Source organism: Arvicanthis niloticus, chromosome 29, assembly GCF_011762505.2.
Source record: "Arvicanthis niloticus isolate mArvNil1 chromosome 29, mArvNil1.pat.X, whole genome shotgun sequence".
Classification (NCBI taxonomy): Eukaryota; Metazoa; Chordata; class Mammalia; order Rodentia; family Muridae; genus Arvicanthis; species Arvicanthis niloticus.
The window spans coordinates 14,575,850-14,590,045 of record NC_133437.1 but is presented as its reverse complement, the minus strand read 5'-3'; the positions used below and the strand labels follow the sequence as shown (position 1 = coordinate 14,590,045).

Sequence of the window (14,196 nt, the reverse complement as noted above, 5' to 3'; positions counted from 1 at the left end):
TTCATCTAAATCACTCTATGTCTGTCTAAGCAGAACTTTTTTTCTAGGAATGTTTTTCTATATTTTCTTACTGGTAAATTAGATTGTTAGCCAGAATAAATGGATGATTTCCAGTCCTGCCTTTCACTATTTCCAGGGAAACTCCATGTTCTGACAAAACAACTGACGAGGATGGGCTTTATGGAGGAAGCACTGATGAAGAAAGTGGAGCCCCTGTGCAGGCTGCAGGTGAGAGCCCGGACTCACTAAGGGTTCATGTGTCACGTGGGCTTATCCCTGTCATATAACCAAACTGAAAACGTGGATGAAAAAAGCTTTTCCTTAAAATTTATCAAAATTGTACCCTAAAACTTTAAGAACATTACATTAAAATTAAAATTTATAGTAGACTGTAGCAGTTAGTAACAGCAAGGCACACAAGCAAGCAGCAAGCATACGTGTGTACACACACACACACACACACACACACACACGTTTACTGGGGATGTACCTTGGCTGTTAAATGAGAATGCATGAACAGATGCATCTTACATTAAGTATCCCCAGCCCAGAACTGCTTGTCTTTCATCTCAGAGATCTCATGGAGCTGGTGCTAGCACTATAGGTAGAGCAGGGTGAGACTGACTCTGCTTCTACTCTTCAGTCATGGGGACAAAGACAAAAGGGGTCGAGTTGTAACCGTTTTTCAGGCAGTAAAAATCTGAATGGCCTTTTGTGATTGCATGATGGTTTTAGAGTTTGTGTTTTTATTGGTTTCATTTGTGCTTGTGTGTGTGTGTCTTTGTCTGTGTGTGTGTCTTTGTCTGTGTGTGTCTTTGTATGAGTGTGTGTGGTGTATTGTCTTTGTCTCTTTGTGGTTGTTGTTTTACTGTTTTCCTTTGCCTGCTTGTTACTAACAAGAGGGAATAAAAGCTACAGTTGAATGAATGGAGTCAAAGGGAGGAGCTGGGTAGAGATGGAGGAAGGGCACCCCTGATCAGAATATAACAATTTATTCAAATAAATAACTTTCATAAAGAGACACAAACAAGAAGGAAAAAGCATCCTGGTTTATAATTTGTGTGCCACATCCAAGCCTGTGCACCAAGTCCTAGCAGGTATTTAATCCTGTGAGTTATTTTCTAGAGTCATATAGAGGCAGTATAAGTGTGTAGCAATATATGGGGGCAGTAGAATTAGGGAACCCCTGAGCTCATACGACACTAAGAACATTTTGTCTAAACCCCATATAAAACCATTTTTAGAAAAGATGTATATTTTATAATGCAATATTTTTATTTTTGGAGAATTTCATATATATGTACAATATGTCTTTTGATAATATTTATCCCCTACTCCTTGACCTACATCCTCTGGATCCACTCACCACCCCTTCCCTGACTTAATGTCTAATGTTTGTTTAGTTTTCATCAAACCACCAAGTCCAATTTGCAGTTCCTATTGTACCCATACTGTAGTGCCATCCACTTGCATCTGGCTAGCTTACCAGGAGCCATATACTTAAACAATACTGAGCCTCCACCCAGAATCCATTGTCAATCATTCCTTAGCTAGGAGGTAGGCTTCTCCATACTGGAGTATTGGCTGGCCTGAGCTTGTATAGGCAGTCACAGCTGCAGTGAGTTCATAAGGACAGTGGTCCATCCTGTCATCCAGAAGACACTGTTGCTGGGACACTGTTGGGAAGACTCCTTCCCAACCTATGGCTCTTAAAATCATGCGGTCCCCTATTTCACGGTGATCCCTGAGCTTTTAGGGAAGGGATATGTAAGTTCTATATGTACTAAGTAATTTAGAGACACATTATTCTCTCACTTGGACTAGTTGTGGGAACCTCAATATTACATTTCAGTGAAATGGACTGCATAAGAAAGAACAGGAATTAAGGGAATCAGAGATGAGACTACAAACTTCATTTCATAAACCTAAATTTCAAAAGGAAAGAAGACAGAGTAAGAACTGGAGGGAAAAGTAAAAACAGACAAGTGTTGTGTTTCTATTTTAGTTAGAAGAAAAACATACATTGTGTACTTATGGAAGTGAATGGCCAACTGGTAGATTGGTTTAACTAAGACACTGAAGGTCCCACGATGACATAGAGTATGGAAAATAAATGAACAAACCTCTAGAAAAATGACCAATGGTGGTGGTGAAGATTAAATGAGACTTATTAAGCTGGTTAAGTGATACATCAAATTTTATTTAAAAGATCAAACAGTCATGCAAATGCACTTTCAATCGAGAACATTTTTTATCATGTAGAGGAAATATTTTCTTTTACATTTTCCCTATTTAAACAATTTTTATACTCTAATTAAAATGTAATCCTGCATATTACCCCTTCCCTTTCCTCTCGCCACATCTTCCCATGTTTCCTCCCTCCAACTTCTTCCATGATAAACCTCACTCCCAGATTGACAACTTTTTTCCAGTTATTTTTGCATACATGTATCCACTACATGTGTATGCACATGTATGCATATGTATGCACAATTATAAAATACAGCCTGCTGAGATTGTTTGTTATATGTGTGTGGTTTCAGAATTATTTTAATAGTCATTAAAATACAAATAAAAGAGAAAATTTTATATTCTTGTTAAACTTTTCAAACTTTGTAGTAAGTGCTGTGGACCTTGATTTTGTTCTTCAATCTAAATAGCATATCTCACTAGCACACATAAGGGATGAATGGTATTGATCAGAATTATAACATTAAATATGTATACATGAGATTGGGGCCTGTATGTGTTAAGCCTACTTTTAGCATATCTTGAGTATAGTTGTGCTATTTAATTTGGCAAAATTTCTCTTCTCTGTTTATTTCTTATTATTACTTTATTTTATGTGTCAGTGATGTGATTCTCGCTCATATATTTGGCATATAAGCCTCTGGTTCTTTTTTTATATTTTAATTACTTGATCTTAATAAAACCAAATCTTGATTTGGAACCACAACCCTGAATGCATGCATAGGTCTGAGAGGAAGCATTGCACATTAGCTAAGGGAATGTGACTGTAGATTACCAGTCTTTGCAATGCATCTTCTAGCCTGTGATGCAGCTTATCCATGCTGCCTGCCGCCGTCTGTGTGTACTATGACTGTGAGCTTGAGACTGAGCTGCCTCTTCTTCCCGATCTTCTTCTAGCGTCTTGGTTGCTTGTGATATAAGTAAGCATGTGGCTTTGATGTTCTTCCTGTTTCAGGTGTGCCTACTTTCATACAGTCAAACAAGGGGGTCAAGAATCAGTGAGGATTACCAGTTTTACTCTGTCTTTCAGAATCCCAGTTCTGAAAGGGTTTGAGTGTATAATTTACTAGTAATTTTATTATGTGATTCTTGTTATTAGTTATTAAAATTCCCATAGTCCTCATGAGTTGTTTACATGATTGTCCTGTTCCTTTGTGATGATTTAGGTTCACTGAGGTGACAGTCTTTCACTGATTTAATCATCTATTCCATGAGACATAGATTTCTTTGAAGCCTGCCTATTCTGGAACTCACTAGGTATACCAGGCTGACCTCAAAATCACAGAAATCCTCTTGTCTCTGCTCCCTTACTGCTGGGATTAAAGGTGTGTGCCACTACTACACCCTGAAAGGTATTTACTTTTATCCGTTTATCCAGAAGTAGGATCTGGATATTGAAGTTTGAAAGAAATGTGTGTGTAATTGTGAAAAAAATAATTTCCTTGCTTTTATTACCCAAAGTTTAAAATTTTCCTTTGTTGTTATGGCTATTACAGACTTGTTCTTAAAAAATAGGCCAGTTTCATAGGCTGTGTCATGCTTATATAACATGAGACCTTGAGAACCTGGAGATAGAACTCACTGTAGAGTGCCCAGTGTGTACACGACCTAGACTTCAGTTCTCAGCATTGCATAAAATAAGCAGATCATAAAGCTCTTTTTGTTAATGTTTCTTCAGCTTCCTTGTTGGGGCAGGGGGCTGTTGAGTCTTATGTCTGTGGATGGTACATTAATAATACACCTAACTATTCCCAAATGGTGGGGGGGGGGGGGAGATAAAGCTCATGGTACAGCTTTTTGGCTAAATGAATTTCCAAGTATCATCAAATGTTATGGACAATACAATTAATATTTTTCTGTAGCAAGTTTTGCTTTTACAATATGTTGATTCTCAGAGTTTTGAGATATCTTAAAACGACATTAATGACTTTCTTTCTAAAATATGACTGCATCCTATGGCCCCAGGGTTGGTAGAATTTTAGCTCTGTTTCAGATGAAGGTTCCAACAGCTGAAATAGTTAATATAATTATAGTGAAGCCTTGATTATAGAGAGAGCTAGGCCACTCTCATTCTCATCTAAATTATTTTTTAAATTAATGTTTATTTTATGTGCATTGGTGTTTTACCTGCATACAAGTCTGCAGAGGGCATGAGATGGCTTGGAGCTTACAGACAGTTGTGAGTCTTCATATGGATGCTGGGAACTAAACCTGGATCCTCTAGGAGACTAACCAGTGCTCCCAACAGTGGCTCCTAACTAATTTTAACGTCTCATAGTATTTCATAATTTTTTATGAAAAGTGCTTCAAAGTGGTTTTTATTTTTCACTAGGAACCTGAAGAATGTTATAGATTATAAGTACTGTGAAATACCCTTCTCTACAGAAGACTGATTTTTTTGTATTCAAAATGAGAAAACACTATACTTTAGTTTCATTAATAATAGAACCTCACAAAGCAATAGTGCCAGAATATCAAATATAATGCAATGAACAGTTTTTCATTATTATTTCTTTTAATATTATTTTAGAACTGTGTTGATGCTATAATAGTAAAGAGTTACATGAATATATATTTAATTATATATGAATATAAGAATTTCAGTTAAAGGTTTTTAGGTATCACAAAAAGTTCTAATGAAACATTTTAATCATATGTGTAATTACTCCTAATTACCCATGATATAAGGAATTATGTGAAGGAATATTTAGCTTTAATAATTAATGTATCTGAATAATCATCATTTTGTTACTGGGAAGTGACATTATTTATCACTGCAGAATATTTGAATTAGTCTTGCTAAAAGATCAAATACAGAAATACTTTCCTACTATGTTTTGCCTTTCAGTGCAGATTAAAGTAGCAGATATTACCAACAAATAAAGAAGCTTTCTGTCTATTTCTTTGCATAATTATTTGCCCGAGATTTACCACGTTAGCTTAATTACTCCTGCTTCTTAACAAACAGAACTGTCCCTGTGTAATTACTGTCCGTCATTTGGGTTTCTACTTAGTTGCTAGGCTTCCTGAAAGGAAGTGTGGTTATAGAATAGGCTTTTTGAAAATAAATGAATGACCATGCCACACAGTTGATGAATACTGATACAGTTGTTTTTAAAAATAGAACAGTCTAAAATTTCTAAGTATCAAATTGTTGCATTGAGCAGTGAATCTCCTCTCACACAGGGGAGAGCAACATGTCCTGCCAGATAGATTACTCAGAACCTCTTTGAGTTCTGCTACACATATGCTCTTAATCTTACCCAGAATCTTCATCATAGACATGTTTATTTTGAATTCTTAATGAAAAACTCAATTTCTGAAAACCTACCGCCATGGTGAAGCGACGGTTTGGGTTGTCATAGCAATCGTGGAGAGTTATGTGTTCCCATTATTACAGGATCAGCTTGTGTATCAGAAACCCTGACTTCTTATTGTAGTTCCTCTAGGTCAAGTCACTTCTTGTCCATCATGAGTGGAGTCCTAGAAAAGGTCAGTAAGTTATTCTTGAACACAAATATCTTTTAAAATTGCCTACTCAAACCATAAATTAGCTACCTTTGTAACATATAATTGAAATATAGAATACTGGGAAATTCCTAATAATTAGCCATTAACAGGGGGCATTGAGGATAGTTAGTTCCGAGAGAGTTCCCATGTGTAGATATTTGCTCTAGAGACTGTCTCCATCATGAGACTTAGCAAATAAGACTGCTTGGTTATTTTTTCAGTTCATTTGTTAAAAATATCTTTCTAAATTCATGTATGTGCACTATAATTGCAATATTTTCACAGTCCCTCTAGCCACATTCAAGGCCTCTTTTTAAAATTACTGTTGTTATACATATAGGCATGTTGTCTCATGATATATAAATATATATGTGAGTGACTATATAAATAAAATCTGGTGAGCTTATTTATTGTTTCCTATATTTGTTTTAGGGATGGCCAGTTTATATTGTCAATTAAGGGTTCATCTCCCTATGTGGAAGATTGGTTTTCCCTCTCTTAGCCTTTAATAGTTGTCTGTAGCTCTTCGTCTAGAGTCTGAGAAAGGGAGAACAATTATCCCTCACCCCCTGAAAGATCTCTCTGTTAACCTTGACATGGCAACTGGTATTATTCTTTATGTTTTATTATTCTTGTGTAGGAAGACATTCTGTGTGGGCGTCCTGGGCACAGGTTCCCTGTCTTTGTGGGCCGCACAGTCTCCTGGAGTCTGGACTTGTCCTTTTGGTCCTCACAGTGCTTCTGCTCCTGCTTCCGTACTGAAAGATTGTGTTATGTGTAGATGACTTCCTAGATAACTATTTCAATTTTTTTTGTGTTCCTGAGGAAACAAAGAAATTGTTTTTTAAATGTCTCTGAGTATAGAAAGTTTAAAAAGGGTGGCATCTCCTTTCTGTTCAAAGCAACAACAATGAATCTAAAATTGATGAGACAAACAAACATTTCAGAGCATCCGTGAAGGGCGAGCAGTATCACAAACACTGCTTCTACTGGCTAAGCTAGTAAAATGTGGTACGACCTGGCCGTCCGCAACATCTTTACCCAGGACGGCCATTTTTCCTCTGTGCCCCTTTTGTGAACTTAGTGTGGGGAATCTCATGGGATCTGCCAGGCCAGAAGGATTGGCACCTAATTTGCATGGGACCAGAAAGGCTCAATTGATCTTCCTAGAGGTTGAGATTTACATCTGGTGGCATTTCTTGCTGGAAGTAATGATGTTGGCAGCAGTGAATAAGTGAGTTTTCAACAAAACCAGACATGCAAAAGACCGGAAACCAGGATCCATACCCAGTCAGGGAGCGTGAGCAAGGGGTCAATAGAAGCTTTCAGATTTACACCAGATGTTGAATATAGTACAAAATACTCCAAAGCACAATTTAAAAAAATTTTTTTAAGAAAACATGCTTAAAGAATTAAAAATGAGCATGATAACATGTTAACATGAAAACATTCTTAACAAAAAGATGAAGTTACTATTTAACAAGTACAAGATTGGAATTATGGAGTTGCAGAGTACAGTGGCAGAAATGACAGATCCATGAGAGTAGATGAACAGGTGATTCAGGATGGAAAAAGTCGCAGTGGCCTTGACAGCTGATTAACAGAGTCTGTACCGTATGAGAAAAAAAAAAAAAAATCAAAGAAGAGTAAACAGAATCTTGCAGGCCTTTAGGATAACCTCGATCGCTGATAAAAATATAAATTTATGAAGAGAAGCACATTGGAGCTATGAATATGTTTCAAGTGGTAGCTAAGATATTTAGTCTTTTTTTTTTTTGCCATCAATACAATTTTATTCAACTTGATATCGGATGTATAAATTAAAACAGCAAATGAGACAGGATTTCTTTTCCAGTTGGAGTTACAAGACAGGAGAGGGACGTGGCATCTTGGTATTATGGTGCCAACCACACTCATCTGGCTGTCAGAATTGAAAGCACACCCCCCTGGGAAAGCTACTATACATGAAGCCAAGCAAGACATCAAAGAGCATTTAGGAAACACTGTATGGAGGGCAACCAGAGAATGCACTTGAATATCACTAAGGGAATGATTGACTATATTACATACAGTTTGTTCACACTAGGAAATGCATCAATATAGGCACTGAAAGGAATGCTGAAAGGAATACTGTTGATAAAATGAACCCATATAAAAATATCTCCTTAACAATATATGCATAATTATATCTACACAGGATATACAAGAATATACCCTTATCTGTTGGTATTGAGATTTGGAGGCACATTCTTTTAAAAGACACCTTTAATTTTGAACATCCTATTTTACATAACAAAAATACTTGGTTTCAGATCTGGAAGTTGGCAGCTCAAGAGACAGTGGTTAAAGGTGGCAACCACCTCTAAGAAAATGGAACAAAGGACTAGCTGGTAGACTCAGAGTTTAAACCAGAGCCAGACAGAAGACTTTGCATGATGATATAAGGACACACAGTGAAGGAAGTATATAAACATATAGGATACAAATATATACATTAGTTGGTAGCTGTTAAACTAGAAGCAGTTCTTAATATACTCCTAAATTCTTTGACAGTGTTTGTTATCTTAAAGTCAGAAGCAATCATATTCAAATGAGTTAAGCTATGCAAAATAAAAAGTCACAACCTTTATTGAAGAGCATGTAAACACAGTATCCTATGTACAGGTGGCACATGGTGCCAACTGAATTTGCAGATGTAGTATAGTAGTCCACTGGAGTTATGCCTTTGCCATGGCCTTACACAAATTCTGAACTAGCGTACAGTTCAGCTGTGCCAGCATGCTGATCTTAGCATGTTTAGATGTTGCATACTTGTTCTTGATAGTCATATGCTTTGTAAGGCCACGGTTCACCATGACTATAGCCAGGTGCTGCTTAACAGGAAGCAGGGATTCTTCCGTGTAGGACAGGGAGTGCGTGCTGCAGAGTTGGTGTCCATACACCGTTGTCAAGAATTTTCAGTGCTAAGCAAAAAGCCCCAGCTGCCATGTGAGAAGGAACAAAATGCACCATGTCATAGTCCAGCACAGAGAGCTCCATGAGGTATTTGGCCAAAGTATGCTGCTCGATATTCACCTCTCCAATTTTAGATGCTCTACAGAGGAAGTGCAGAGGCAGAGGGCGACCCAGATTGAAGTTTAGCACTCTCAGAAGCTTCAATCTCCATCTGTCTGATCTGGTGCTTAGTGTAAGTGTTGTTAGTCACAAAAGCAAAGTCACCTATTTCTGGAGGGTACATCTCCTCATATTTGCTTGCAATAAACATGGCAGTCACACCGACCAGCTGTAGCATCTTCTTGGGCACACAACTGTTCTGCATGAACCGATCAATAATGGACACAGTCATGTACATGGTCTCCTGCAGCAGCTTAAATTTCATTTGAACCTGTATTAGCCAGTCAATTAGGATGGCTCTCATGTTTCCAGTGACTTCACAACTCAGTAGGTATTTTGGTCTAACTGACTGCTCTTCCTCCAGGTGTCTGAGGTAAGCATAGATATCTCTCACATATTCACTACAGAGGTTTGGATCAGCTCCATCATCTGCATCTACATCACTCATTGCAAGAATTACGTCAGGGAAAGCCTGACACAGATATTCTTCTGCAGGTGCACATCCAGATGTTTCCATTGGGCTTGGTGAGGGATTATCAACCAAAATAGGTTCAGGAGGAAGCTTCTCTTCTGTAACATGTTCAGGCTCAGGCTCAGCAAGTTCCGCCTCTGGCTCACACACAGGCACCTTTTCCTCCGCAGGTTTTGGGAGGACTTTAACAGTAACTTTTCCAGCACCTAACATTTTCGTTTCCTTTTTCAGAGGCACTCTTGCCTGTTTGCTGACTTTATTACCAATGTTTCCAAGAGCAGTTCTCGATCTCAGCCCGGGTTTGGAGGCAGCAGCAATTGCCAAAGGCACACGCTTGGCGCCTGCCATACTGACCTTGGCATTATTTTCCGAGTTAATTTTGGTGTTCCTAGTGACCCTGAACACCATGGCTCCTCCTGAAGCAGAGGTTCACCGAGAAGACACCCCAGCCTCTGGCTGCCCACGGCTAAACACTAACAGCCGTTCCTCCACAGCACGCCCACATTTAGTCTTTTTAACGTTAGTAAATATCCAGAAACCTAAGCCATAAGTAGAATGATGGCCACAGATTCATACTGAGACATATAATCAGCCCGACAGCCTTGTCAGAGAGGAGATTATCCTGATTGCCGCTGCCCACCCCAACACTGCTACCTATCCAGGCCCTCCAGTGTTGTTATCTTCTCTGAAGCACTGGACAGATAGAAACCTGAAAAAAAAAAAAATGACATTAACAGAGTCCCGAAAGTAAAGAGAAAAATGGACATTTGTAATTTTATATCCACTAAAATTTTATATTCAGTGCCTTTCTACATAAAAAAAGTAAACCTTCATTTCTTTTCAGTTTCTTAAGCTTATCCCACACTTACACCCACTTATATATATGCATATATGTATATACACACACACATATATATACCACATACTCACACCCACTTATACATGCACACACACACACACATACACACACACACACACATATATATCACACACTTATACCCACTTATACACACACACACACATATATACACACACATATATATATACTACACACTTACACCCACTTATACACATGCATGTATACATCACACACTTATACACAAACATATGTATACCACACACTGGGATCCTATACAAAAGCAAACACATGGTTCTTATTGTTCTGAGTCATGCTTGTAATACTTTCCAGCTCCACCCACTTTCTTGTACATTACAAAATTTCATTCTTTATTTTTGAATTAAATTCTAGTATGTATGTGACATATTTAAGAAGACAACAAGAGAGGTGTTGTGAAAGAGTACAAAAGAAAAAAGACAAGAAGACAGAAAAGAGACTGAGGGCTCAGGGTAGAGAGAATCCGCCCTAACATACTATTTGAAAATGCTATCACTATACCTGACACTGTATGATAATTTTAAAATTAAATAGTACTTCTAGATTAAGAAAGTCATTGGCAGCCTGCTTTATCAGGAACACTAAGAGAAATCCATCAGGCTAAGATAAAATAATCACAAATCTTTATCAGAATTACAAGAAAAAATTAAATCATGAAAGCACAAAATATATGAATCAATATATATCAAAATACTAGGTGTATAAACACTTCTTATTCCCTTGATTTCATTGACAAACGTTGTCCAATAAAGTAATTATGACACTATGAGTGGCCGCAAAACAGAGATACAGCAAACGGCAATGACAGGGTAAAAGTGTGTTAGAACTGCATCAAACAAAGATTCCATACTTCAGCAGCATGCAGGATTCATTAATTCTAGAATACCAGCTGGGAAATATAGAATTATAGAATATAATAGAAGAAACTAGGGAATAATGTCTACCATGACCATAGATACAAAAACTGTAATTAAATTACTAGGAAAGTATTTTAATACGTAACTAGAAACATGCATCAAGAACAACTGATTTTTATCTTTCTGATGACAAAATTTCTATCTTAAATTTCATAAATTTACCTTACATTGCTAATACACTAATATAACATATAAAGAAACGTATCACTTGGAAATTCCCACACATTTAATGCAAAACAGACTTAACAAACCAGGAATATAAAGGAGCGTCCTCAGCCTGGTGAAAGCAGTTTGGCTGAGGGTCACATCTTTTTTCTACGTAGGGGTGAATTGAAAAGTAACACTATCCTTCAGTAGCTGGAAGCAAAGGATGTCTGTTGTCTCTGTCACCAAGGTAGTCAGCCAGTTCTGGCCAGCATGAATGCTTGAGAGAACAAGTGAAATGCATCCAGACAGGTCAGGAATGAAAACTATCACTTTTTTTGATCTGATATTATTGGATAAGAAACTATTAAAATAGAGCCAATCAATGAGTGAACCCGGTGTTAAGGTATGATATTGATACACAAAACTCAATCACTTTTCTATAAATTGGCAATGAGCAAAAAGAAATGAGAGTATGGAGAGTAGCACCAAGAAGAGTAGGGCTGGGAATATATCCTTCCTGATAAGCATTGTCTTAGCATGTGTGAGGCCAGATCCAATCCCAGCATTGTCAAGTAATAGCGATGTTGATGGTGATGATGATGATGATGATATCTGAGAATTGAGTTGACTAACAAACGAACATTCCACAATGCATGTACAAAAAACCATAAAATATCAAAAAAGACTCATTAAATAAATGGGAAAACACCTGAATTTAAAGATTGAAAATTTGTATTTTGTTAAGTTAAAGTCAGCCAGTTATATCAGATTTTAGTTTCAACATATTCTTTACAGAATCACTGCTTGTATTTTGGCAGAAAGTGACATGCTCATCTTAAAATTCACACTGAAATCAAATCATCAAAATATTCCTTAAAACAAGAATCATCAAAGGGGAAATAGAACCTGAAGAGACAACCTACAGTAGAGAGGCATAGCCCAGTTGAGGGATGGGGCCACGCACCCATCTGAAAAAATTTTAACCCAGAATTTCTCCTTTCTAAAGGAAATACAGAAACAAAGAGTTGAGCAGAGACTGAAGGAAAGGCCATCCAGAGACGGCCCCACTTCGGGATCCATGCCATATACAGTCACCAAACCAAGACACTATTTTGTATGCCAACAGCTGACAGGAGCCTGGTGTAGCTGTCTCCTGAGAGGCTCTGCGAGGCCTGACAAATACATAGGCAGATGCTCGCTGCCAACCATCAGACTGAGCTTGGAGACACTAATGGAAGAGTTAGGAGAAGGACTGAAGCAGCTGAAGGGGATTGCAACCCAATAGGAAGAACAACAGTATCAAATAACCAGGCCCCCTCAATGCTCCCAGAGACTAAACTACCAACCAAAGAGTACACATAGAGGGACCCATGGCCCCTAATACTTATGTTGCAGAGGAATGACATTTCTGGCATTAGTGGGAGGGAGGCTCTTGGTTCTATGGAGGCTTGATGCCTCAGAGGATGGGGATGCTGAAGGTGTGAGGGGGAAGTGGATGGATCATTGAGAGAGTACCCTCTTAGAGGAAAAGGGAATGGGGGGTGGGATAGGGGGTTGTGGAGGGGAGACCTGGAATGGGCATAACATTTGGAATGTAAATAAGTAAAATAACCAAAAACAAAAAACCCAACCCCTCCCCCCCCACACAAAAAAAACCCTAAGAACTATTAATCAAGACAGTGTAGTTTTAGTATAAGATGGCTTTAAGTGATTCAAACAGAGTTGTCAGTGAACATACGTTTATGTTTCTGGTGAACTGATCCTCAGCAATGCTACCAAGATAACGAGAATGGGTAATTTGATGTTTATTTTTTGTTTTTCCATTTTAGTTGAACATTTGACAACTATTAGAAAAGTAAATTAACTTAAATATTTGCTTAACATTAACTGATAAACAATCTTAAGTGGATCATGGGCCTAAAAGAAGAAATTTTTAGCCCCTATCTTTAATAGCAAAAGCAAAATACAAGCAGATAATAATGTTTTATATTTTATCAGACAAATTTTTACCTCAAAAGGAAACTATTAAGTAAATGCAAGTTATGACAAGTAATAAACCTGTCAAGAAACTTGTTTCTTGAATTAAGAGCCCTGTAACTGAGAAGAAAATGAGTAACCTAAAGTAATGTAGAGAAAAGATTTGAATGAGTATTTCACTGAAGATAAAGGACTCACTAATTGCTGGATAACTGAATGAAAGGCTGTCAAACAGTCTTGGTCATTACATTTCTCTAAACCACAATCTGGTACTACTTCAAGTAATGCATTTTAAATGAAGTGCTGGGAAAGGTGTAGAGAAAATATACCTGCTACACACTGCTCATAAAGAAAACTTCCCACAAACACTTTCGAAATGTGTTTGACAGTACCTGTTTTTCTTTTTAAAAACTTTATTTCATATTTGCTTGGAAGAGCCCATGGAGGCTAAAGAGAACATAGATGCATTCTCTACAACAGAAGCTGAGGTCTTGTTAGCTGTAGGGTGGGCACTGAGAACCAACCATGGTGCTGCCTGAGCAGCAGAGTGCTCTTAACCACTGCATCATCGAGGCATCTCTCCAGCCCTGCCTTTGGCAGGTTTTGTTCTTTTGTTTTGGTCTGTCGTGTATTATCTTTGTTTGTTTGTCTGATTTTATAGTAGAAAACTTACCATGAATCAGAAACATGGAGGTGGGCTAATTACATCTTAGTCATGAGTCAGCAAACAAAATTCAAGAAGTTAACTGAGCTCTATTTGTTTCTCTTTTCTGGGCCTTGGAATGTTCAGTGATTATTGACACTCTAACCTGTGACTTAGTACTAGACAACCACACTGTTTTGTTTTGTTATTGTTTTTTTCTGAGCCAAGGGCAGTTCTAGGGTGATAAAGACCTAGTCATTCAGCCAGTCTC

At 37.7% G+C, this 14,196-nt stretch overlaps 1 protein-coding gene and 1 pseudogene across 2 annotated transcripts in view; one reads left to right on the top strand and one right to left on the bottom strand.

Moving 5' to 3' along the window:
* Nucleotides 1–14,196, top strand: part of Xrcc4 (X-ray repair cross complementing 4) — a 202,862-nt gene that overhangs the window by 90,486 nt on the left and 98,180 nt on the right. For both annotated transcript variants that reach the window (XM_076927117.1, XM_076927118.1), the window contains exon 6: nt 137–228. In XM_076927117.1, the coding sequence (XP_076783232.1) occupies nt 137–228 (92 nt within the window). The remainder of the gene's footprint in view (nt 1–136; nt 229–14,196) is intronic.
* On the bottom strand, nt 8,478–9,794 carry LOC143440282 (G2/mitotic-specific cyclin-B1 pseudogene; annotated as a pseudogene).